At 46.5% G+C, this 22800-nt stretch overlaps 1 protein-coding gene across 1 annotated transcript in view; it reads right to left on the reverse strand.

Moving 5' to 3' along the window:
* PRKX (protein kinase cAMP-dependent X-linked catalytic subunit) overlaps positions 1-22800 on the reverse strand; it is a 76957-nt gene that overhangs the window by 16978 nt on the left and 37179 nt on the right. Inside the window, exons 3-4 of the mRNA XM_059156555.1 lie at positions 17592-17855; positions 3689-3808 (exon numbers count right to left, since the gene is read on the reverse strand). Coding sequence (XP_059012538.1) covers positions 3689-3808; positions 17592-17855 — 384 coding nt within the window. The remainder of the gene's footprint in view (positions 1-3688; positions 3809-17591; positions 17856-22800) is intronic.

The raw sequence follows: 22800 nt of genomic DNA on the forward strand, positions 1-22800 counted from the left end.
TCTAACAATGGTTAGAGGGGTCGGACTGCTTTCTTGGGTGGCAGCCCTGTCTCAGGATTTCATCAGGGCTAAGGCACACATTGACAAACGGCCCGTTAAACACCAGGAGAAAACGTGTCCTACATACCTAACAGCCTTTATTGGACAATCCTTAAACAAAGTGTTCTCAGGAAGCAGGCATTACGGGTCTGTATCATGGGGAAGGTATGTTAGCCGTGGTTTAACGAGCGGGAAAAAATGGTAATAAATGAGCAGGACCAGATCTTGCCCGAAGGAAGAAGCAGAGACAACAGGGATCTGAGAATGAGCCGTGCCCCAGGCATGTGGAAAGTACCCTAAGAAATCTTCAAATCTGTCTTTTATCCAACAGAATCCTTCCAGTTCTCCAACAAGCACCGAGCGCTCGTTACGTAAGTGAGCTAAAGAGATCAACGGAGCCAGCGGCGTGCCGAAGGACGACTTGCCCGTGGGCACGTAGGAAGGTCAAGAGTTTCCTCTCCCAGCATCACGCCAACTTGGCTGCCGCTTCCATCCTCACTCCCTGATGGCTTGGACATAACTGCTTGACCCACCCACACCTTCCAGGAGAATGGATTGTCCAGAAAGAGGCGCCCTAGCGGTGGTCAAGGCGGCCAATTTGGACATGAACTCAAGACAAAAGAAGGAAGAGTTTCTGGACAGAACACAGAATGGGGACGTGCTACTGGTTCACTGTTTTTGACGTCTTCCTCGAAGACCCCCTGCTGTGGTACGTGCCTAGAAAACATAGAGCCTGTGTCGTTCACCAAAAGGGACAAGCACAAAGAGCCAGGCTGTGCAAGGATGGACGGCAGAGTGTAGGGTAGGAATGAGTCCCAGGGACACCTTGTCTCAAGTATGGCGGCCACGATTCTCCATGTGGGGGTCCCTCCAGAACCTTGGGGTTCCACAATTCTCGTTCATGAGCTCTGGGAGGGCTTTCCCCTCCCTCCCAGAATGCAGCTCTGAATGTGGATGCATTTTCTTCATGCACCTCCAGCAACCGTGGCCTGGTTGTGGGTGTGTGTGTGTGTGTGTGTGTGTGTGCATGCGCACGCGGGATACTTCCACCTGCCACCAGGGAAACATGGGCAGGAGTGGAAGCAGCTGGAGGGAACAGTGAGGAAAATTCAGAGGTGGTCCAGGGGAAGGTTGAAGGTTGAGTCTGACAGAACTGCAGAGGGAACCACGAGGGACTGGCGCATCTTGTGGTATGTGCACGGACTTGTGTCCCGCAAGAAATCCCTCCGGAAAGCCTTGACCCCTTCCAACGAGGAATGGGTAAATGTTAATACATTCAGCGTTTTGGCTGGGATGGGGGGTTTTAACGATTCATCATCAATTATTCTAGTCAGAGCCTCATAATGTATTAGATCTTACTTCATTACTTTCTGTTCTACACCTTATATTGTAGCGTATTATATTACAAATACACGATGAGACTATTAGGAACATTCTACTTCTACTATTCTAATAGAGCATATTCTAATATTTGAATGAACTATACTATAATATTCTAATCATTCCAATAAGTATTTTTACATAATAATCCTAATATATTTACTCTAATACATCCCAATATTATATTCTAATTTTATTCGATTTTAATTCTATTTTAATTCCAATACTTTCCTTATATTCCATCAATATTGTTTTCCAAACAATTAGTAAACAAACTGTGTTTACTAACAATAGCTCACAGTAGTATATTCTCTATGTAGAAGATATCCTACTTGAATGTACGGTTGGAATATGGAAAAAACAAAGCTCAAGAATTTCATCTATGAAGCTCTGGCCACCGGGGGTTCATTTATCATTAAACAATGCTGACCTCTAGTGGTCAGTAATATGAAGGAAGGGAGATGGGTTGCAGAGCATCTGAGGGGGAATCTGACGAAGACGGGCACATCCACATTCCCAACCGTTGTTATGGTCTGGATGGATGGGCTCCATGTGTGATTCATGCTAACCTTCTGCTCAGCTTGGGACTTCACGGGCTGGGGGTGTCTGTCAAGAAATTCAGTTCTGTGTGATTTGCTGGACACATCTGGGTGAACAGAACAGATGATGGATGGATGGATAGATTGATGGATAGGAAGGACAGACAGATAAACAGATGACAGACACATAGACACACAGACAGACGGATGGATGGATGGATGGATGGACAGATGAATAGACAGGGAGGATGGATGGATGGATGTACAGATAGACAGGGAGTATGGATGGATGGACAGGCAGAAGGATGGATTGATGGATGGATGGATGGATGATGGATGGACAGACAGAGATGATGGATGGATGGATGGATGGATGGATGGATGACAGAGAGCAGATGGACAGATGGATGGATGGACAGACAGAGATGATGGATGGATGGATGGATGGATGGATGGTTGGATGAATGGTTAGATGGATGGATGGATGGATGGATGGATGGGCAGAGATGATGGATGGATGGATGACAGAGAGCAGAAGGACAGATGGACGGATGGATAGACAGAGATGGTGGATGGATGAATGGATGGATGAATAGGCAGAGATGATGGATGGATGGATGGATGACAGAGAGCAGATGGACAGATGGATGGATGGCTAGACAGGCAGACAGAATAGACAAGTGATGGATGGACGGACGGATTGGTAGATGGACAAATGGAGAGACAGACAAATGGACAGATAGATGTGATACAGAGGGGTGACAAGAGATGACAGACACATAGATGATAACAGATAGATAGATAAGTAGATAGTTGATAAACAGATAATAGAGAAATACAGGTTTTCACAAGACTCCACTCTGGCCATACCCTCAGTGCAGAAATACACCTCTTTCTATCATTCTTTCCAACTGAAAGGGAAGGTTTCCAGGCAAAAAGCTCTGGTCTTGCCCTGCAGGGAATCAGACGTGGAAGTCAGTTGGGCTTTGGGTTCAACTGGGGGTAAACTCTGAGCACGTGCTAAGTACCCCAGCAGGAAACTGGCCTGAAGAAGGAGGACAAAGGACAGGGCAGGGAGGGCGGAAGGAGGCAGAGGGGCCGTACGTCCAAGGGCCCCCAACCACTGTCCTGGCACCTCGTAGACCAGCTGGCTGTGAGCTGCCAGCTCTTCTCATCAGAGAAGAGCCCTTCCTCCATGGAACCCGGAGGAATCCCCACATCTAGGATCTCTAAGCAGGGGATGCATGCTTTACATTTCTGGTAGAGGAACATCACACCTGCCTCGTGCCTCAGCCAAGCTGGACTCCTCAATCACGGTGATACCGTGATGCCCATTCAACACCTCTGCTGTCCAGATGTGGGGAAAGCAGAACCTTGCTAGACTCAAGTACGGGCACACGCTCTCCTTTCCGGCATGTGACTCATTCATAACGTCCTAAACCATATGTAATTTATGTATCTTTATCAACACGTACAGTCATTACCTGAGCTCTCTGCCTTGCTCCAAAAGAGCCCATGCAGAAGACTTAATATTATAGTCATGGGAGGCAGGGACATTTAGACAGGAGAAAGGTTCCAAATGCTGGGGCTTCCCGTGTGTCCCCCACTGCTGTGCTGGCACGGGGAAGCCAGCACGGGAAGACACCACGAGTATCTGCCACCAAAAGCACTAGATGTCCAGCAGCAGGGGAGGAAAGCACTAGAGAGGACATGCTGACCCTCCTACTCACCCGGAGTGCATCTCAAAGATCAGGATGCCGAGTGCCCACCAGTCCACGGCTCTCCCGTGGCCTTTGCTCTGGATGACTTCAGGGGCCAGATACTCGGGCGTTCCACAAAGGGTCCACGTCCTGAGGACAGAGAACGGCATAATGGAGACTTAGGAGTGCCGGGTGACTGCGTGTATCTCAGAAGGACTGAATGTGACAATGACATTGGTGATTACACGATGCCCTATGCCCACCCCGTGGACACACCGTGCTGGACAGAGATGCCACCGTTGTCTAAGAGGACTTGTTCCCTTACAAACACTCATTAACCCACACATAACCGAAGGAACATCCTTGGTGTCCCAACCTCATGTGGTGGCTGTCACTTACCGTGGTTTACTCAAACACCGAAATGCCACGGTACCTGTTTTCCCATGAAATGATATGGGGAAAAAGTCAAGAATTCACTCACTACACCGTCATGAACCTACACGTCTGCTCCATCAACGAGCTAGTGCTCGCCTCCAGAGGAAAGGCAAACCCACCGCTAATGGCCCTTTCCACCTGCTCCCAAAAACCTATGAAGTGTTTTCAACATTTCTGTGGGTTCAAGGTCATTTTCACCTCACCAGTGGCTTCTAGAAATCCTTAGGTTAAGGAACACTGGTATATTTAGGATTTAAACAGGATAGGGGGCTTTTTGAAAGGACTGTCTCTGCAGAAGGGCAGATACTTGCCAAAAATTTAGCTTCTAGCCTCACCTCGGGGACTGGGGGCTAGAAAAAAAGGGATGCTGACCCCTCCCACCACCACCAAAACTGGACCCAGCCCAGACAGTGCAGCTTCTCCTGGTCAGGTGTGTTGGGTTTTACTCTGGTCACCACTCCCCTGTGCGGTCTCCGATCTCTCTTTTCCCCAAAAGGTAAAAATGGAGCTCCTTTCCTCTTGTCCTTACAAGAGAATTCTCCTTATACTTAAAAAGAGGCACTATGTTTCATTAAAACATAGATGTGTCACAGGTGTGTCACCTTTCTGCTGAGATCTCTAAATTTTGTGCTCTATGGAAAACACAAGACCGACTGTCTTCATTTTCTCCCAGTTCACATGCCTCAGCATGGAGGTGAACCAGAAGTCACCTGTAAAAAAGACTTTTTTTAAAAAAAAAAGGTAAAATTCTGAGTATCATATAAATAAGCCCTGAGATGTAATGAATGGCATGTTGACTGTCTAATAAGACCGTGTTTCACATCTGAAATTTACCAAGAAGACAGAACTTATGTGTGTTCCCACCACCGCAAAAAAGTGGTAACCAGGTGAGATGATCAGATGTGATTACGACCTCGAGTGTGGTAATCCCTTTACAATCGGTATTAAATCACACTAGGTACCTTTCGAAAAACCATATTGTATAATGTCAATATGTACAATTTGCCGATCATACCTCATTAAAGATGGAGGAGGAAAAAAAGAGGTGAGGACATGGACACACACAGAGGGAAGACCACTGGTGACCCAGGGACGGTGCCTACAGTCTAGGAACCACATGAGGTGACCTGAAACCAGGACAGAGGCTCAGAATAGACCCTTTTCTTGGGAGCCAATGTGGGACCACGGCTCTGCAGACACCTTCATTCCAGAACTCCCAACTTCTAGAACCGCGGGAGAGTACCGTTGACCGAAGCCCATCAGTCGGGGAGCTGTAATGGCAGCCCCGGGGAAGGAACGCATTCCCCACCACACTGTCCACGCACACACTTTACCCTCCCTCCAAAGCACCTGCGGGCTTGTCCCCGCACGCTCTATCTGGCACACTGTGTTGTCTGATGGCGGGGAAAGGCAGACATTGGAAAATACCACTTCGGAGCTCAAGATGGCCGAACTGATTTCCACATCTGTTTCTGAACAGCTGACCAGCCCTTGCCCTGTAAGACTCTGACAGATGAGAGCCCGTCTCTAAAGTGGGCAGTGGTGGCTCGGGAAGAGGAAGGTATGGGGCTTCCGCATTTATGGAGTTCAGGTCCTCCTTGTGCCTTTGCTCCTTGGTAGACAGGAAGAAAAGAGTCCAAAATGGAAACCATGTAATGCCCATTGGGATGGGACCCATAAGGGCCAGCGAAGATGTGGGGAACAGGGATCCCCCAGGCAAGCTGGTGCAGCCATTGTGGAGAACAGTATGGCGGGCGCCTGCGAATTGAAACCCAGCATCGTCATATGATCCGTGACGCCTTCCAGTGTACACCCGAAGGAAACAAAGGCAAGAATGTTGAAGACATACTTGCACACCCATGTTCAGACCAGCGTGACTCATCACGGTGGCCCAAAGGCAGGTGCCAACCAAGCGCCCATCAGTGGATGAATGGATCAAGAAGACGGGGTCCAGTCACACCACGGAATGTGATTCAGCCTCAAAAAGCCATGACACAGACCCCTGCTAACAACGTGGATGAACCTGGAGGACATGCTGCTGAGCGACCTCAGCCAGACTCAGAAAGACAAATATTGTACGATGTCATGTGTACGGGGTCCCCAGAGCAGGGAAATGCACAGACAGAAAGGAGATGGTGGTGCCAGGGGCTAGGGGAGGGGATAGGGAGTAAGTATTTCTTGGGGACAGAGCTTCACCAGGGAAGGGTGCAAAATTGTGCAGAGGGATGGCGGGAATGTTGCAGGATACCACAAATGCATCTGATTGCACTGAACTGTGTCCTTCAAAATGGGGAAGATGGTCAACTTTATCCTAAGTACACTCTGCAACGATCTTTATTAAAAAGTGCAGAGGCAGAAGAGGCCAGGCAGAGCAGGGTGTCCTCCAAGAAGGGAAGATGCAAAGACAAGTGTCTGATGAACAAAGTCAAGGGAAGGGAAGCAGGACCTTGGCAGAGGCAGGACAAAGGCTGGGTTTGGAGAGGGCGTAGGAATCTGTCACCCTAGAGAGACGGCTGTGTCCGGTTGGCACTCCCCTGCCACGGAGAATGTTGCGAGTGACTGAGACCTTGAGCTCGAGGGCAGACATGCGCCCTTTATGCCAATGTATGGGGTAGGTCCTTCATGCTGGACTCCCAGGCTGGTGGCACGCCCAAGGCTGCCTGAAGCTAGCTGGAAATCGAGCTCTGGGCTCATGTTAAGAGCAGGTTGAGGTGGCCGCAGGTCATTATATATGCATCAGGTACAGCATCTCCCCTTGCATCTGGAAAGGTGCGTTTCTTTCTGGCTCCGTCCTAGCATAAGAGGCACCGGGGGAAGGCTTGTGGAACCTTCTAGCTTCTGAGCTTCCCTACATAGCCCAAGACTTGTCCAGAGGAAGGCCCTCCTGCAAATGGCCCCGGTGCATCATGGGTGTACACAGAGGCATAAACATCTAGAGAGCTTCGGACGGCGGTCAACATGGAAAGATAAGACAAAGAGCCCTGTTGTTATTCAGAGGCCGCAGGTCCAGGCTGTGAATTATCCATGTCCCCAGTCGTCTCTCCTTCTGCTCACACAGCTCTAGAGAGCAGGCAAGGTTACACCTGATGTTCTCAGTGCTCACTGTTATCAGTTCCACCGTGGCAGGGGTGGGAGACTGTGTTAACGAAAGAAAGAGCGGATTCTCTGCAAGGTATGTGTGTCGAACTGCTCGTGTGTTCTTAACTTTTTATCGGTCTGCCAGGGCATCTATACAGGGGCAAACCCTGTTCCCCCAAAAGTCCTCAATGCCACAGCCTGTGAATGTGATCTTATTTGGAAATAGGGTCTTGCAGATGTAATCAAGTTAAGATGAAGTCACATTGGACCACGATGAACTAACTCAGTAAGTGGTGTGCTTGTGAGAAGAGGGAGAGACAGAGAGATCTCTCTGAGATCCCTACCCCACAGTGAGCGGGCAGTCATCTAAAAACCAGCAAGAGTCCTCACCAGCAACCAAGCTGCCCAGCACCCTGAGCTTGGACTGCCAGCCTCCAGAACTGTGACAAATCAATTTCCCATAAGGTAGTCAATCCTTTCAGATTAGGACCCCACTCTCTTGACCTCGTTTAACCGTAATTACCTCCTAAAAGCCCTATCTCCAAATACAGTGGCCTTGGGAGGGTTAAAGGTTTCATACATGAATTCTGGAGGGACATCATTCAGTCCATAGCAATGGTGGTGATAGTGATGGTAGTGATGATGGTGTAGGTGGTGATGATGGTGGTGGTGGTGATGATGATGGTTTAGGCGGTGATGGTGGTGGTGATGGTGGTGGTGGAGATAATCATGGTATAGGCAGTGATGGCAGTGGTGATGGGGATGATGGTGGTGGTAAAGGTGGTGACGATGGTGATACTAATCATGGGGATGATACAGTTAGAAGCACCTTATGTCTACTCAATGCTTAGTATGTGCCAGGGAGCTGCTGGAAGGATTTCTTTCCAATTAGCGGATCCACCCATTCTTAGCAACAATCCTACAAAGTGGGAACAATGCACACCTCCCAGATGAGCAAAGCAAGGCATACAGAGGTGCGAGACGCCTGGGTGGCTCAGTGGTTAAGCAACTGCTTTTGGCTCCGGTCAAAATCCCTGCATCAGGCTCCTGGCTCAGCAGGGAGTCTGCTTCTCTCTCTGCCTGTCTCTCCCCCCACGTGTACTCTCTCTGTGTGTCTCTCTCTGACAAACAAATAATATTAAAAAAAAAAAAAAAAAAAAAAAAAAAAAAAAAAAAAAAGACAGAGGCAGTTATATGCCTGACCTGAGTAGCCCAACAGTATCGCGACCCTAGTGCAGCAAGTATCCCCACAGCTCCCCTCTTCATTCTTCATCCCTGCTCTGATGTGATGCTCCCATTACATCAGAAAGAAATCGGAGCTGGCAGTCACAAGGTACCATCACCCGGCAGTTGTGGGAATGTGGGCAAGTCATCTTCCCCTCAGCGCTTCTGTTTTCTCATCCATACGATGAAGACGTGGGGTGGATAAGCTCTAAAATAGTGTGTATGTGTGTATGTGCATGCACGCTCGTGTGAGAGAAGCAGACAGTCTGACCAATTCTGAGCATGTCCCACCCCTGCTGCGTCTACGTAGCATCTGGGAGTAAACTGGTGGTTTCTGACACCGGTGCGAGGGGAGGCAGGAACACCATGAGGCAGCACGAGCAGAAAGGCAGGGCTCAGGACAGTATGGGGACATGGCCCTGGATCCATCTATCCTGCCTTCAGGCTCTACACTTTGACAACACAAGGTAGCTCATATATGTGAACTCACACACTACATGGCCTTTTGTGTCCAGCTTATTTCACTTGTGGTAACTGCTTTCCAGGTTCACGGATCTTGTGGCTTTGTTACTTTTCGTGCCTGCATAACCATCCGTGGGATGAATATACCTTCTGGTTGGTTTTAACCAGCTCACACAACAAACGGTCTAGTTTGGGGGTTGCAGTCCAAACTGTGTCTGGAAATGGCCAGATGGTGAATATATTGAGCAGATGATATATTTTTACTGCACAGAGACTATAACGGTATTAAGAGGTATGCACTGGGACACCTGGGTGGCTCGGTCCATTGGGCATCTACCTTTGGCTCAGGTCATGATCCCAGGGTCCTGGGAACAAGTCCCACATCAGGCTCCCTGCTCAGCCAGGAGTGAGCTTCTCCCTCTCCCTCTGTTGCTCCCCCTGCTTGTGTGTGCTCTCTCTCCCTCTCCCTCTAACATATAAATAAATAAAATCTTCAATAAATAAATAAATATAAAAGGCATACACTGCTGTCTACAGGAGCCAAACTATGTCAAGAGCCCAGATGTCCATCAACAGATGAATAAAGAAGATGTGGTGAGTGTGTATGTGTGTGTATTTATATATGCATATGTGTGTATATATATATATATATATATATAATATGTATATATTATACATATATAACCATACACACACACCTACACACAATGGAATTATTACTCAGCCATCAGAAAGAATGAAATCTCACCATTTGCAACAACGTGGATGGAACTAGAGGGTATTGTGCTGATCGAAATAAGTCAATCAGAAAAAGATGGTTATCATATGGTTTTACTTATAGGTGGAATTTAAGAAACAAAACAGATGAACGCAGAGGAAGGAAGGAAAAATAAAGTAAGGCGAAATCAGAGAGGGAGACAAACCATGAAGAGACTCTTAACTCTAGGGCACAAACCGAGAGGGTTGCTGGAGGGAAGGGGGTGGGGGGATGGGCTGTATCTGGGGGATGGGCATGAAGGAAGGTACATGATGTGATGAGCCCTGGGTGTTAGATGCGACTGATGAATCGCTAAACTCGACATCTGAAACTAATAATACACTCTATCCTAACTAATTGAATTTAAATAAAGTAATTTTTTAAAAATGGAATGGTCTGCCAAGGGATGCTGTCTTGTTCTATTTACTCCCAAGCCCCTTGTTTACTTTACAAATAAAGTGTTATTGGCACACAGCCACATTCATCTGGTTACATATTATCTCTGGCCATCTGTCTCGGCAGAGCTCACAGAACCCTAATCCTGCAGCATGAGGACTGCTGTAGACAAGATGTAAACAAACTGTGTGAGTGTGTGCTAATAAAACTTTATTTACAAAACACAAGTGGTGGGCCAGATCCCATGACCTGTTCTTTGCTGAGCCCTGGGGCAGAGGAATGAATGAGAGGGAGAGAAAGGGTTGGATTTCAAAGCCTGGCTCTCATCTAACACTCAATCTTTTATAGGTTTGGTTTTTGTTTTCATGAAACAAAGTCCCTCACCAGTTCCACGACTTAACTTGGGCTCGGTTCTCTGGCTGGTTTCCTAACAAAGGGATTAAAACATCGGAACCCACATCTTGGGTTGGAATATTTCAACTGCAGGGGTGCATACCAAGGTCAGCTGTGTGCAGTACTGTAAGGACTTGCTTCTGTGATAAATGCCGTGGGTAGGGAGGGTTTCCAGGTAAGCAAAGAGGTACAAGAATAATTCATTAAAAGTAAGTAAAAACCCATGGCCTTAAATACAACTACTGAAGTCTGGACTCATCATTTGCTTTTCTCTTGAAAATTTAAAAAAATAAGAAATGTGGTTTTTAATTCTGTCCCCCAGGAATTCTTAGAAGCAATGAAACCCCCACAGTGAGGAGCACCTCTTGTGGGGTCTTTAAATACTATTTCCCACCAACAGTGCCCAGAGTTCCTTAAAGAAGTGGTGTCTCCAGGACAGAGGAGATGCACATACAGCAACCCGGGGCTTCCTCTAGTCAATGAAAGCGAGTAAGTTGTCAAAGCCAATGGGATGCTGGCAAAAGGGTCCAGGGGCTCCTGTTGTTGCCTTTTTAATCAAAGCAAAATTCGCAGAACATAAAATGTGCCATTTTATTAACTTTTTGAAGTTTTTTTTTTTTTTTTTTTTTTTTTTTTTTACTAATCTCTACAACCAATGTGGGCTCGGACTCATGATTCCTGAGACCAAGAGCCGTGACTGATTGGAAGAGTACTCTTCTAAGTCAGCCAGGCACCCCCAAAATTTGCCATTTTAAAGCAAGCCATTTGGGGGCATTTGGTGCATTCAGAATGTTGCACAACCACAACCTGTCTAGATCGTTCAAAAACCTTTTCATTGACCCAAAAGGAGAGTCAGCCGTTATGGGGTCACTCCCTATTAAGAGGAGGGCAATTTAAACATGGAGGGGAAAAAAAAAAAGATTACTTTGAATTAAAAACTCATGCGATTGTGTGTTTTCTGAGTGGTAACAGTATTTTTAAAAAAATGCAATCGCCCCATTTGAGGTCACTAAGGGCCAAGGTCATTACTCCGGAAACCCTTAAATAAGCTGAATGAATGCAGGACAGCCTCCCTGCTCTCATGAAGGGCAGTGTTGGAATGTCACCCAATGAGTGATGAGGGGAAGGGGCTCTTTATAGACAACTTCCACCTGAGAAATGCAAAAGGACTAGCCAAGAGACAGCATCAGCATTTTGTCATTTCTTTCAGAATGGGGGCACAAGCAGTGCCTCTGGTGGAACCTAAGATAAGACCACAGATCACCCGGTGATGCTGACAGAGTGGACAGTGGGGAGGGAGGGTGGGCAGGGAACAACCCTTGGACCCACATACAAAAGGACAAGCACCTACTATATGCTTCTTGCTATCAGGCAAAAGGAACAACAAGAAACCCATCACCGTCTGTTTCTCAAAAGCCAAAAAGAAAGGAAGGAACAGAAGGGAGGATCCAATGAGTTTGAATTTAATCTAGTTCAAAGATCTAACCACTAGCTCACAAGAAACACCGAGGACAGAGGAACAAGGCAAAGCACACCATGAAGAAGCAACCCACCCAATCTAGATCACGGGGCTTCCTATGGGGCTCAACTCCAGTTATTTCACAAATAAATGGCATTGGTCCAGTGGGAAAGCTGAAATGGTAGTTAATGGATTTAATGGAGCTTGGAGACAAACCGGCCAAATGCAACGTAGACACCTTGCTTAAATCTTTGTTTATGGGGAAAAAAAAGACACTTTTGAGATTTGGGGGAAATCTGAGTATTGACTGGATGTTAGATGATCTTAAGGAATTTTTTTCTCATATTCTGTAAGATGCAATCATGGCACTGATGTTATTATTACTTCTTTAAATCATTATCCATGAGAGCACGGTGGGCACTTGCTTTAAAATAATACCAAGGATGGAAATTTGGGAGACATAAAGAGTCAGGTAAGGTGCCAGAGCTTTGATGTCTACTGAATCTGGGTGATGAGCACACAGGATTTCAGGTAAACTATCCTCTGCTTTTGTGGATGTTTGAGAATATTAAGTAACAGTCGTCAAAGATGGGGTGCAATGTTGTTTATCCCTGGCGAGAGGCCAGGTATGAGAATCTAAAGGATAGCATTCAATGTCTCATTTAAATTTAAAAAAAAAAAAAAAAAAAACAGAATAACTAAATTAAATGTATTGCTGCTTTTGTTTTAATCATTTTAGAAAATGAAAAATAACCCCAGTGTGTCCCTTACTCTGTTATGCAGGCTAGGTGCACAATAGCACGTGTGTGTGCCAAATACTTCTGTACAAGAAAAGGAGCAGTCACTGTAATTAAACAAGAGTTCCACAAGATTATGTTGGATGAGGAAAAATCCATCCGTTATCCAGAACCTAGGGAAAACATGACATTTGGAGTTACCATGAGCAAATGAGTATGATTGGTAGAGGGAAGAATACAGAATTTTAAGGTGTTTAACCACATTGTGTGCCCTGCTGTTTAAAAAAAAAAAAATGTGCTTTTCTCAATTATGTCAATTATGTGTTCAAAAATATTACTGGAGATGAAGCTCTGTTTGGTTCCATATGTTTTCTGGGGACGTTTTCTTTCCATGTTTATGGAAATGTCATGTCAGTTGTTGGAATCCTGAACTGGACAGGAGGCCGGGCATATGTACCCACGGGCATCACATCACCTGCACTGGCCCAGAACGGAGAGACCTCATCAAGCAAACCAAGAAAAATACACAAAAAGAAAGAGGGAATTGTTTTTGCAACTGACAAAACGGTGAAAAAATGAAGTTCTTTCTAAAAGTAATAGGTCAAAAATTAAAACAAAAAATTTTTAAAAAGCAAGATATCAACATGCTAATGGGGCCTCTTTTCCAAAGTTTAACATCTTTTTTTTTTTTTTTTAAAGATTCCACATGTTTATTTGAGAGACACAGAGAGAGTACAAGCAAGGGCAGAGGCAGAAGGAGAAGCAGACTCCTCACTGAACAGGGAGCCCAATGCAGAACTTGATTCCAGGACCCTGGGTTTATGACCTGAGCAGACATTTCACCGACTGAGCCACCCAGATGTCCCAAAGTTCAACGTCTTAAGTTCATTAATTGTTTGATGCTTTGTACAAACTCACCATCATGCACTGCATCTTAAATCCACATACCAGATTCAGTGCAGAGGAACACAGATCCCCAAACTTATCCTCATGTGAATTTGTGAAATATTTTACATCTGGTGGGTTTGAATCAGACTTTCAAACTGAAAGGACTTTAAAAAAAAAAAAAAAAGACGTACCATATTCCATGTGCTGCCAATAGGGGGCAGCCTCGACATTATAAACCCATTATTCTGTGTTAATAAGGTCTTCCTTCCTAAGGTCATGGAAAACCACTTCATTTTTACGTGCTTTATTCTTAGAAAGGGTAATGGATGACATCCTATAGGTCAAAACCAGACTGAATTTAACTGCCTCACAAAGCATCCCTAGGACGGCCGCTTTCTTTAAAACCATCAGAGACATGAGTCACTTTGTGTAAAACTGCTCACCCACACAATCAAGTTTCTCATTAATGCAGACGTTTCCATAATACGAGAAATGCAATTATCACCTTGGCCAAGCGCATGTCATCAAAAAAAAAAAAAAATTATTTTTTTTAGTTTTTATTTTTAAGTAATCCCCATACCCAGTGTGGGGCTCGAACTCATGTTCCTGAGACCAAGCCCTAAGCTGAGATCAACAGTTGGATGCTTGGAGCGCCTAGGTGGCCTAGTGGGTTAAGTGTCTGGTTTCAGCTCAGGTCAAGATCTCAGGGTCCTGGGATGGAGACCCCATCGGGCTCCCAGCTCAGTGGTGAACCTGCTTTTCCCTCTCCCTCTGCCCTGGCTTCTGTTCCCTCTCTCGCTGTGCCTGTCAAATAAATAAAATCTTAAAAAAAAATAAAAATAAAAAGAGTTGGTTGCTTAACCCATGAGTCACCCGGGAATCCCTAAAACTTCTGTTTTTACTAAGTATCTCTACACGCAGTGTGGGGCTAGAAATCACAACCCCAAGATGAAAAGTCACACGCTCTGTGTGGACGGAGACAGCCTGGTGCCCCAAACAAGTGTATTTTCTAGATCGTCCTGTCCAGCATGGGAGCCACCAGCCGTATGTACTTTTGGAACACTTACAATGTACTAAGGAATTAAAATTTTAACCTGCACTTAATTTAAAATTACATTTAAAACCCAATACTTGTTGCAGTTACGGAGAAAGCTTCCGGTATTTTCGGAGAGCCTGGGCATGTGAGTCTTGTTTTTCTGGCTGTAAATATTATGGACATGCAAATAAGATGAAGTATTTCTGATGAAATTATTGGACCCTAATAGGGATGCACCATACAGATAAAATGCACAAGGGATTTCAAGCACTTAGCAGCAGAAATTCATGTAAATCCTCTCAATTTTCGTAGGAATTATATGCGGAAATACTTGTATCGTACCTATGCTGAATGAGGTAGGCTATGTTATTAAATGTCTCCTTTCTTTTCTCAAGATCTTATTTTGAGGTCAGCTGTATGCCCAACGTGGGACTCAAACTCCCAACCCCGTGATGAAGATGTGCACACTCTACCGACTGAGCCCCCCACGTGCCCTGACATATTTACTTTTTAAAACACAGCTTCGTGAGGAGTTTAAATCCTACATGAGGTGTGTATTGTAATTGCACAGGATGGCACTGCTCTACGGTTAATTTTACGACCATAAATTACTCAGTGTGTTCAGGGGAACAGAACATGTGTCTTGAGCCTTTTCCGTGGAATATTTTAGGACGTGTAGGTGTAATGGTATCAGTGAAAGACAGCCCTGTCTCCCTCTGTCTCTGTCTGGGTGTGTGACTCTCTTCCCCACCTAATTGTACCAAGCGACCGATGAGCCAACGGTGAATACAGGAAAGAAGACTCACATTTTAGTGGAGGGGAAAAAAATAATAATAATAAAATAACACAGCAAAATAATTCAAAAAACAAAAGAAACAAAAGCCTAGAAAACTAACATAGGACGTGATGAGAGGTCTCTACAGCATATGAGACAGTTTTGAAACCCATCTTTTTCCTCTTCTTCCCGTAGGTCATGTCTTTGGACTAAAAAATGAAGAACTCCATTCAAAAAGCCAACTTTTCGACCCAAGACAAGCGCCCAGGGCTTCATGGGCACTCTGGGCTTCAATGCATGGGATTTACAATCTTAAATTTTCCGTGTATTCTCTACACAAAGGCCAAACTGTTCCTAATGTAGGGAGACGTTCCCTATAGACCATGATATTGGAAGACCCATAGACATCAACACTTAACAACTTTGCATCAGCCTCACTGAAGCTGAAGGTTACGTATTTTAAATCATACACATTCCCTGGAAACATTCTCCCAGAGTCCAAGGGCAGTCTGGACTACTGGACAAAGGACATGAAGAAGACGTTTTATGCCCCAACGCCGTTAAGATTTCATTTTATAGGACTATTCGTGATGAGATCCACCAGGGCAAATGATGGTGAGAACATCTGTTCCCGTGAGCCCAGGGTTACCAATTGACATTAGAGAACCCAGCTGACATAGAAATCTGTGGGCACGGGGTATGGACCCTGCCTTCAGTGATAGAGAAAAACAGTAAACGGATAATCTACTTGGTTGGCAAGAAGACATTTTCAGTGTTTTGTCACTCTAAGAAATAAAAACCAAGATGGGACATTATCTTAAAGTGACATATGCTGAATGAGGTAGGCTGTCTTATTAAAAGTCTACTTTCTTTTCTCAAGATTTTGAGGTCAGCTGTATGCCCAACGTAGGACTCAAACTCCCAACCCCGTGATGAAGACGTGCACACTCTACCGACTGAGTCCCCCAAGATGAGCCCACCAAGACGACCTCATGCATAATTTCTTCTTGTCAAAGATGGTGAAAGGGTCATGTCTACCTTGGACCCCTCCCAAAAGGCAATGAGGAACAACAGGAAGAAGTTTTTTTTTTTGGTTTTTTGTTTTTTTGTTTTTTAAGATTTAATTTATTTGACAGAGAGAGAGAGAGATCACAAGTAGGCAGAGAGGCAGGCAGGGAGAGAGGAAGGGAAGCAGGCTCCCTGCTGAGCAGAGAGCCCGATGCAGGGCTTGATCCCAGGACCCTGAGATCATGACCTGAGCCGGAGGCAGCAGCTTAACCCACTGAGCCACCCAGACTCCCCAGGAAGAAGTTTTTATAAAGCATAAAGCATGGGGCACCTGGGTGGCTTAGTTGGTTAAGCACCTGCCATTGGCTCAAGTCCCCATCCATGGGTCCTGGGATTAAGCCCTGATTTGGACTCTCTACTCAGCAAAGAATCTGTTTCCCTCTCTCAATCTTCCCCTTCCTCTCCTGCTCTCTGTCTTCCTCTCTGCCTTGCTCTCTGCCTCTAAAAAAAAAAAAAAAAAAAAAAAAAAACTTTAAAAATACATAAATAAATAAATAAGACATGAGGATTCAGAAGGGGCAAGCAGACAGCAGGACAAAATGTTGGAAGCTATCCCAGGAGCTGGATCCCAAAAAATGGAACAATCCAACCCAAGTGCTGGAAGGGGTCTTCTGCTGAGAGTGGAAATGGGTTAGGAGGAGAGGGGAGAGAGCTCCTTGACGCAGTGTAAGCAGGTATTTAATTCTGATAAAAAGAGGAAGTCATCTGAGCGACAGCACCACACACCCGCCAACGGCGATGATCAAAAAGGCAAGACAAGACTGGTGACGGCGAGGACGTGGAGAAAAAGGGAACACTCGTGACGTTGGCGGGAATGCCAACTGGGGCAGCCAAAAATGCAGACCACGGCTTGGAGGGTCCTCAAGAGGCTGAAAAGGGAAGGACCCTACGAGCAGCAACGGCACAAGTGGGTACTGACATGAAGAAAATGCAAACAGTATCATAAAGACATCTGGCCCCCCGTACTCACCACAGCGTTACCGACAGCAGCCAGGCCCTGGCAGAAACCCACGTGTCCACTGACACATGAGCGGAGAAAGGAAACGAGGTCTACACGGACCAAGGGCTATTATTTGTGCTTGGAAAAGGACATCCCACCATTTGCAACCATGTGGAAGGACCTCCAGGCCATTATGCTGAGGTAGATAAGTTGGGCGTCCAACACAAGTGAACGTCCCCATGGAACCCCAACACAAGTGGGAATGGAGGAAAAATGGCGGCTTACTTGTCGACCAGCTTCTTGGCGAAGCCGAAGTCGGTGAGCTTGATGTGCCCCTCGCGGTCCAGCAGGATGTTCTCGGGCTTCAGGTCCCTGTAGACGATCTCCCGGGAGTGCAGGTACTCGATGGCACAGACGATCTCCGCGGAGTAGAAGAGCCCCGTGCTGCTGGAGAAGCGGCCTCGGTTGCGCAGGTAGCTGAAGAGTTCACCCCCGGGCACGAACTCCATGAGCATGTAGAGGAAGCGGTCGTCGTGGCACGTCCAGAACCTGCGGGTGAACAGCAGCAGCATGGGAGTGAGCCCCACAGACATTAATGATGTCCTCCACGCGGGCCAGGGTGTCCACGCTGAGCTCTGGACGCTAAAGTATGCAAGCAAGCGGATGTTAAAATCTGCTAGAGATAGAGGTTAATAGACAGCAGCAAGAAAACCAAGAGGGCTCCTGGGGGACTCGGTTGGTGAAGGGTCTGCCTTGGGCTCAGGCCATGATCTCAGCGTCCTGGGATGGAGCCTGCTTCTCCCTTGGCCCCTCCCATGGGCTTGGGTTTGCACTCTCTCTCAAATAAAGAAAATCTTAAAAAAAAAAAAAAATCTCAGCCTACAGGCTGAATGGTTCACCCCAAGATGATGCATGGAAGCCGTACTCTGTAGGACTTCAGAATGGGAACATACAAGGGGATAAGGTCTTTGAAGAGGGGACGGAGGTAAAATGAGGTCAGCAGGGTGGGCTCTGATGCCACAGGACTGGGGTCCTTATAAAAAGAGGAGATGGACAGACATGCACAGACAGATGACCCTGTGAAGACACAAGGCGAACACAGGGTCTACATGCCTCGGAGGAAAGTCTCAGGAGGAACCAGCCCTCGGCCGCACCTGGAACGCAGACTCCCAGCCTCCAAGACTACAGGAGATAAATGTGTGTTGTTCAAGCCCCTCAGTCTGTGGGATTTGTTCGGTAGCAAGAAAATTCATGCACATCTTGGGGAATCACCCCTGGTTCAGCAACCCAACCCTGTCATCGAGACTGGAAATATCCAGTATATGAACAGACCGCCACCCAAACACCGGCCTGGGTAATGTCCCAGAGAGTCAGGAGAGGCGATTTGCCCTTGCAAAGACACTCAGAGCTCTGTTACAGTCAGGAGAAGCGGTGGTGGGGAGGGGGGGGGCGTGTGTGACAGAGACACCAGGTCCTGTCTGCTTTTGAGAAGTCTTGGCCAAAGGAAACAGTAAAAAACACATTGCAGGAAGGCCAGCGGTGATGGAGGAGGAATACTTTGTCATACAGGAGAGCTGGGGAGAAGAGAAACGAGGTCTGCTACTACGCTCTGCATTATGGAGAGGACGTAGGTGTCCCCCAGTAAAAGCCGCCCCATGGGATGGGGGACGCACAGGACGCTAAGCATGGCCATGCTAGCGTGTCTATACTGTAAGGCTCCTGCTGGTGTCTTCTGGGATCAGGACACTAGGGTTCTTCCCTGCAGAGTTGACTCCCCATAAGCTTTCACCAAAAAATACAATTATGCCCAGAGAACCAGCCATCCCTGTGGGAGGATGGTCATGGCACCTGCTCTACCAGAGGGTCTCACCTGCCGGGATGGGCCACTCCAATGAAATAAAGTAAAATGGGGTGGGGGGAGAAGGACAGCTTGCCACGACATGACTATGAACTGGAAGGGAAACCATAAAGGGGTAAGCCTATCCAGTGATCAAGAGGCATGTCAGGTAAGGGTAAGTAATAAAAACATGACGAACAAGAGGAAAAAAATCCCCACCACAGAAATGAAAAACTCTGCTCCGCTCAAGGAAATCAGTTAAAAAAAGGATGTTTGGTTTGCTAATCACGGTGTTTCCATGTATCAGCAAAACACCGGTCAGATGTGCAAGAGGCTTTCATGAAATGCACGTGGAACTCATTCGGGGTTGCTGTTTGGGAAGACACGTACCCACCAATGGGCTTTTTGCACAAACACCATCGTCTCTCCAACCTACTAAGCAGCCGGAGGTCCCTGTTTTCGGTTACCGAAGGCTTTGCATCTGTGTCCTGCTTCCCCTTCTTGCTTCTGGCAGCTCCAAACGCTCAAGATTTGCGGTCTGGAGGCACGAACGGATACAGGAAGCAGGAACGCTGCTTTGGGGGTTTTGGTTGCTACTGCCACTTCCTGGACAAATCTTTTACAGTTACACAGCCTCTGTGACCAGCCACAGGCTTCCGACCATTTCAAGCCCGGAGGGGTGTTTCCTTTCTGCCCCAGGCTCAGCTTCTTAATTAGTAGGACAGGAACGTTTCCTTCCCGCAATGCTTCCATATAAATGCCCAGTACTTCAAAAGCATACGGTGGCCATACTCTGCTCTCCTGGGGGAGCTTGGAATCCAACAAGGACTTCACCACTCTGGTGGGGAATTATGTTCTAGGGTCCAAATAGCACGGGAGTGGTGAACTTATAGAATGAACCTTTCTGGAGGCTGGGGAACGTTCTAGATTACTGCTGAACAGGAGGAGTGCCAAATTGAGCTAGAACTGCCCAGAAAAGGCCTGGTGTTCCAGAATTTGGGGGCAGCATGGAGCCCTGGAAATGACCCCCAATGGTCAAAACTAAGTCAAAGAACTACCGTCTTCTGCAGTTTTGTTGAATTTCACTGGAAAGGTAGGAAAATATGCAGAATCCTGCAGAATCCACTCAAATACATTAGGTACATGCATGTGCTCACACACACACACACACACACACGCACACTCACAAATTAGTATGCACCCATTTTCTGGATATATTCTACAGCCACTCCTACTGATCCACAGCCCAAATAATAATCTACTCTGATCCTTTCTCAACGCTTGAGAACAATGCATCAGCCATGTTGGAATGCAACCTAATTTCACCCTTCCACGGCATGGGAGATAACTCACCATGGGGGAGATGACAATGGGCCAGGGGAGTGGGGATTAATCAACCAAGTGGAATGCGTCAATCCCCAAGACAGGATGGGTGGAGATCAGGAGATTCGGGCAGGAGTGGGGCTGATGATCTTGGAGTCCATCAACTGGGCTCCAGGGGAGTTGCATCTCATCCACCGGTAGGTTTATTTATACAAAAATTGGGACCTGGTGTCTATCATTCTGCTCCCAATTCCAAGATGCATTGTTGTTCTTTTCCCCACACCACCGAGCAATTCTATGACACTAGCTGTGTGTCCTACACTTCGACTCCATTCTGGCGCTGTCTACACCTGGAGACAGCAGATCTCACAGGGGGAAGGGTGCACCCTTCAATACTCCCCCAGCACACACAATTCTGATGCCAATCGCAGTCCAGGTTCTGTGTGTCTGGTAGAGCTGCTATAGGTTAGAGGTTCCAAACTCTCCTCCTTGGGTCCCAATAATCTGGCAAAGGGGCTCCTAGAGCTCAGAAAAACATGTTCCTCACTGGGTCATGGGTTTACTATACAGAGATAAAACTTGGGAAAAGCCAGATGGTGGAGACACAGAGCACCAGGTGTTGGGAAGGTTGAGAACTGGCCATCTGGTCTTCTCCAAGTGATCCACTCCCCCCAAATCTCCCCAAGCTCCTCATCCTGGAAGCTCCCAAACACTGTACTTCTGTGGTTTCAAGGAAGCTTCAGGATTAAATGACCGCCCACTGGGGATTAACTCAGCCTCTAGCCCCTCCACCCCTCTGCAAAAGGACCAAGAATTCTAACCCTCCAATTATAGGATTGGTTCCCAGGCAACCAGCCCCTGCCTCTAGGGTGTTTCCCAAAGTCATCTCTTCACATAACAAAAGCCACCTTTGTCACTCTTATCACCAAGGAAATTCCAAGGGTTTTAAGAGCTCAGTGGCAGGGACAAAGACCAAATGTCTACAATCAGATTATCACAGTGACAAAAATCACAGACAAATGACTGAGTGGGGAGAACTAGCCCTATAGACATTTGTAGCCCATTTGTTGCACAAATCTCTCAATAAAATCCAACAAAGTGCCAACAACAACCCAAAAAAGGGCACTCTATCTTAAGTGGAGAGCCAATCCTACCTACACACATCACAGCCCAGTGCCATCCATCTCCAGAATCCTTGAGAAGTAACAGCTTTCAAATAAACGTACTCCATGAAGACTCAAAAACTGAGACTGTGGGGAAAAAATAAATGTGTGGGGGCCCAAGCTCCCCTCCCTGTCTTTCCTCAGGTCCAATAAATATCTTAAAGGGGGGAAAAAAATTCCACGGGCATTTTTTCCTCATATTTGCATGAATTAGACTTCTCTTATATGGAGAGAATGGTTAACATTGGGCATTATGAGTAAGAACCAAAATATTTTAGGAGATGCTGACATTACTATTCCAAAAACATTGACAAGCATTAGGTCATCACTTGGGGCTTGTGGGAAGGGAGGAGGAGTCCGGGTGGCACTACATGAATTCAAATCTGGTTTTAGAAATTGAGAAACAGTACTAAGGGCATTAGCCAAAGCAGTGGTTAATTCATTCCCATTGCTTGTAGGACTTGGCCCCTTGCATGGAGTCTGTAAACAACAAAACTCAAGGGCAAAAAGACATAAGCAGGTTTGTCACCAGTGGTATGAGAGAAAGAGGCATTTGTGGATCTAAAGTTTGGTATATATTAAGAGTCTTGCATGAGCACTGTGGATCAACAACTCCTGAAACACAACTCTATTCACCTCCACATTCAACTTGCTCTTTGTTTCATTTACTGGGTAATTTTTTTTTTTTTTTTTAAGATTTTATAGATCCAAAAGAGAGAGAGAGATCACAAGCAGTAGGCAGCAGGTAGAGGGAGAAGCAGACACCCCACTGAGCAGGGAACCCAACATGGGACTCAAACCCAGGACCCTGGGATCATAACCTAAGCCAAAGGCAGACGCTTCATGGACTGAGCCACCCAGGCACCCTTACTGGGTAAATTCTGACCAAGGACCTCATTGTGCGTCAGGCAACAATCTGGATACAGAGCAATGGAAAGGGCAGGTCTAGTGTTGACGGTCTTGAGCCGTGCAGGCTAACTGGGGAGCTGAGTGTAAATAGGAAACACAGGATGGCAGGAGGGAGTCAAGAGTGGGTGGAAGGAGGGACCCGCAGGCAGGATGAACCTCTGGCAAAAGAGACTATCCAATGGACATCCAAAAAGCCTGGAAACTGAGGCACAAGGACAACACTGGGACAACTCTGTGCCAAAGAGCTTGAATTCTATCGTAT

The sequence above is a fragment of the Mustela lutreola genome, chromosome X (genome assembly GCF_030435805.1).
Source record: "Mustela lutreola isolate mMusLut2 chromosome X, mMusLut2.pri, whole genome shotgun sequence".
Classification (NCBI taxonomy): domain Eukaryota; kingdom Metazoa; phylum Chordata; class Mammalia; order Carnivora; family Mustelidae; genus Mustela; species Mustela lutreola.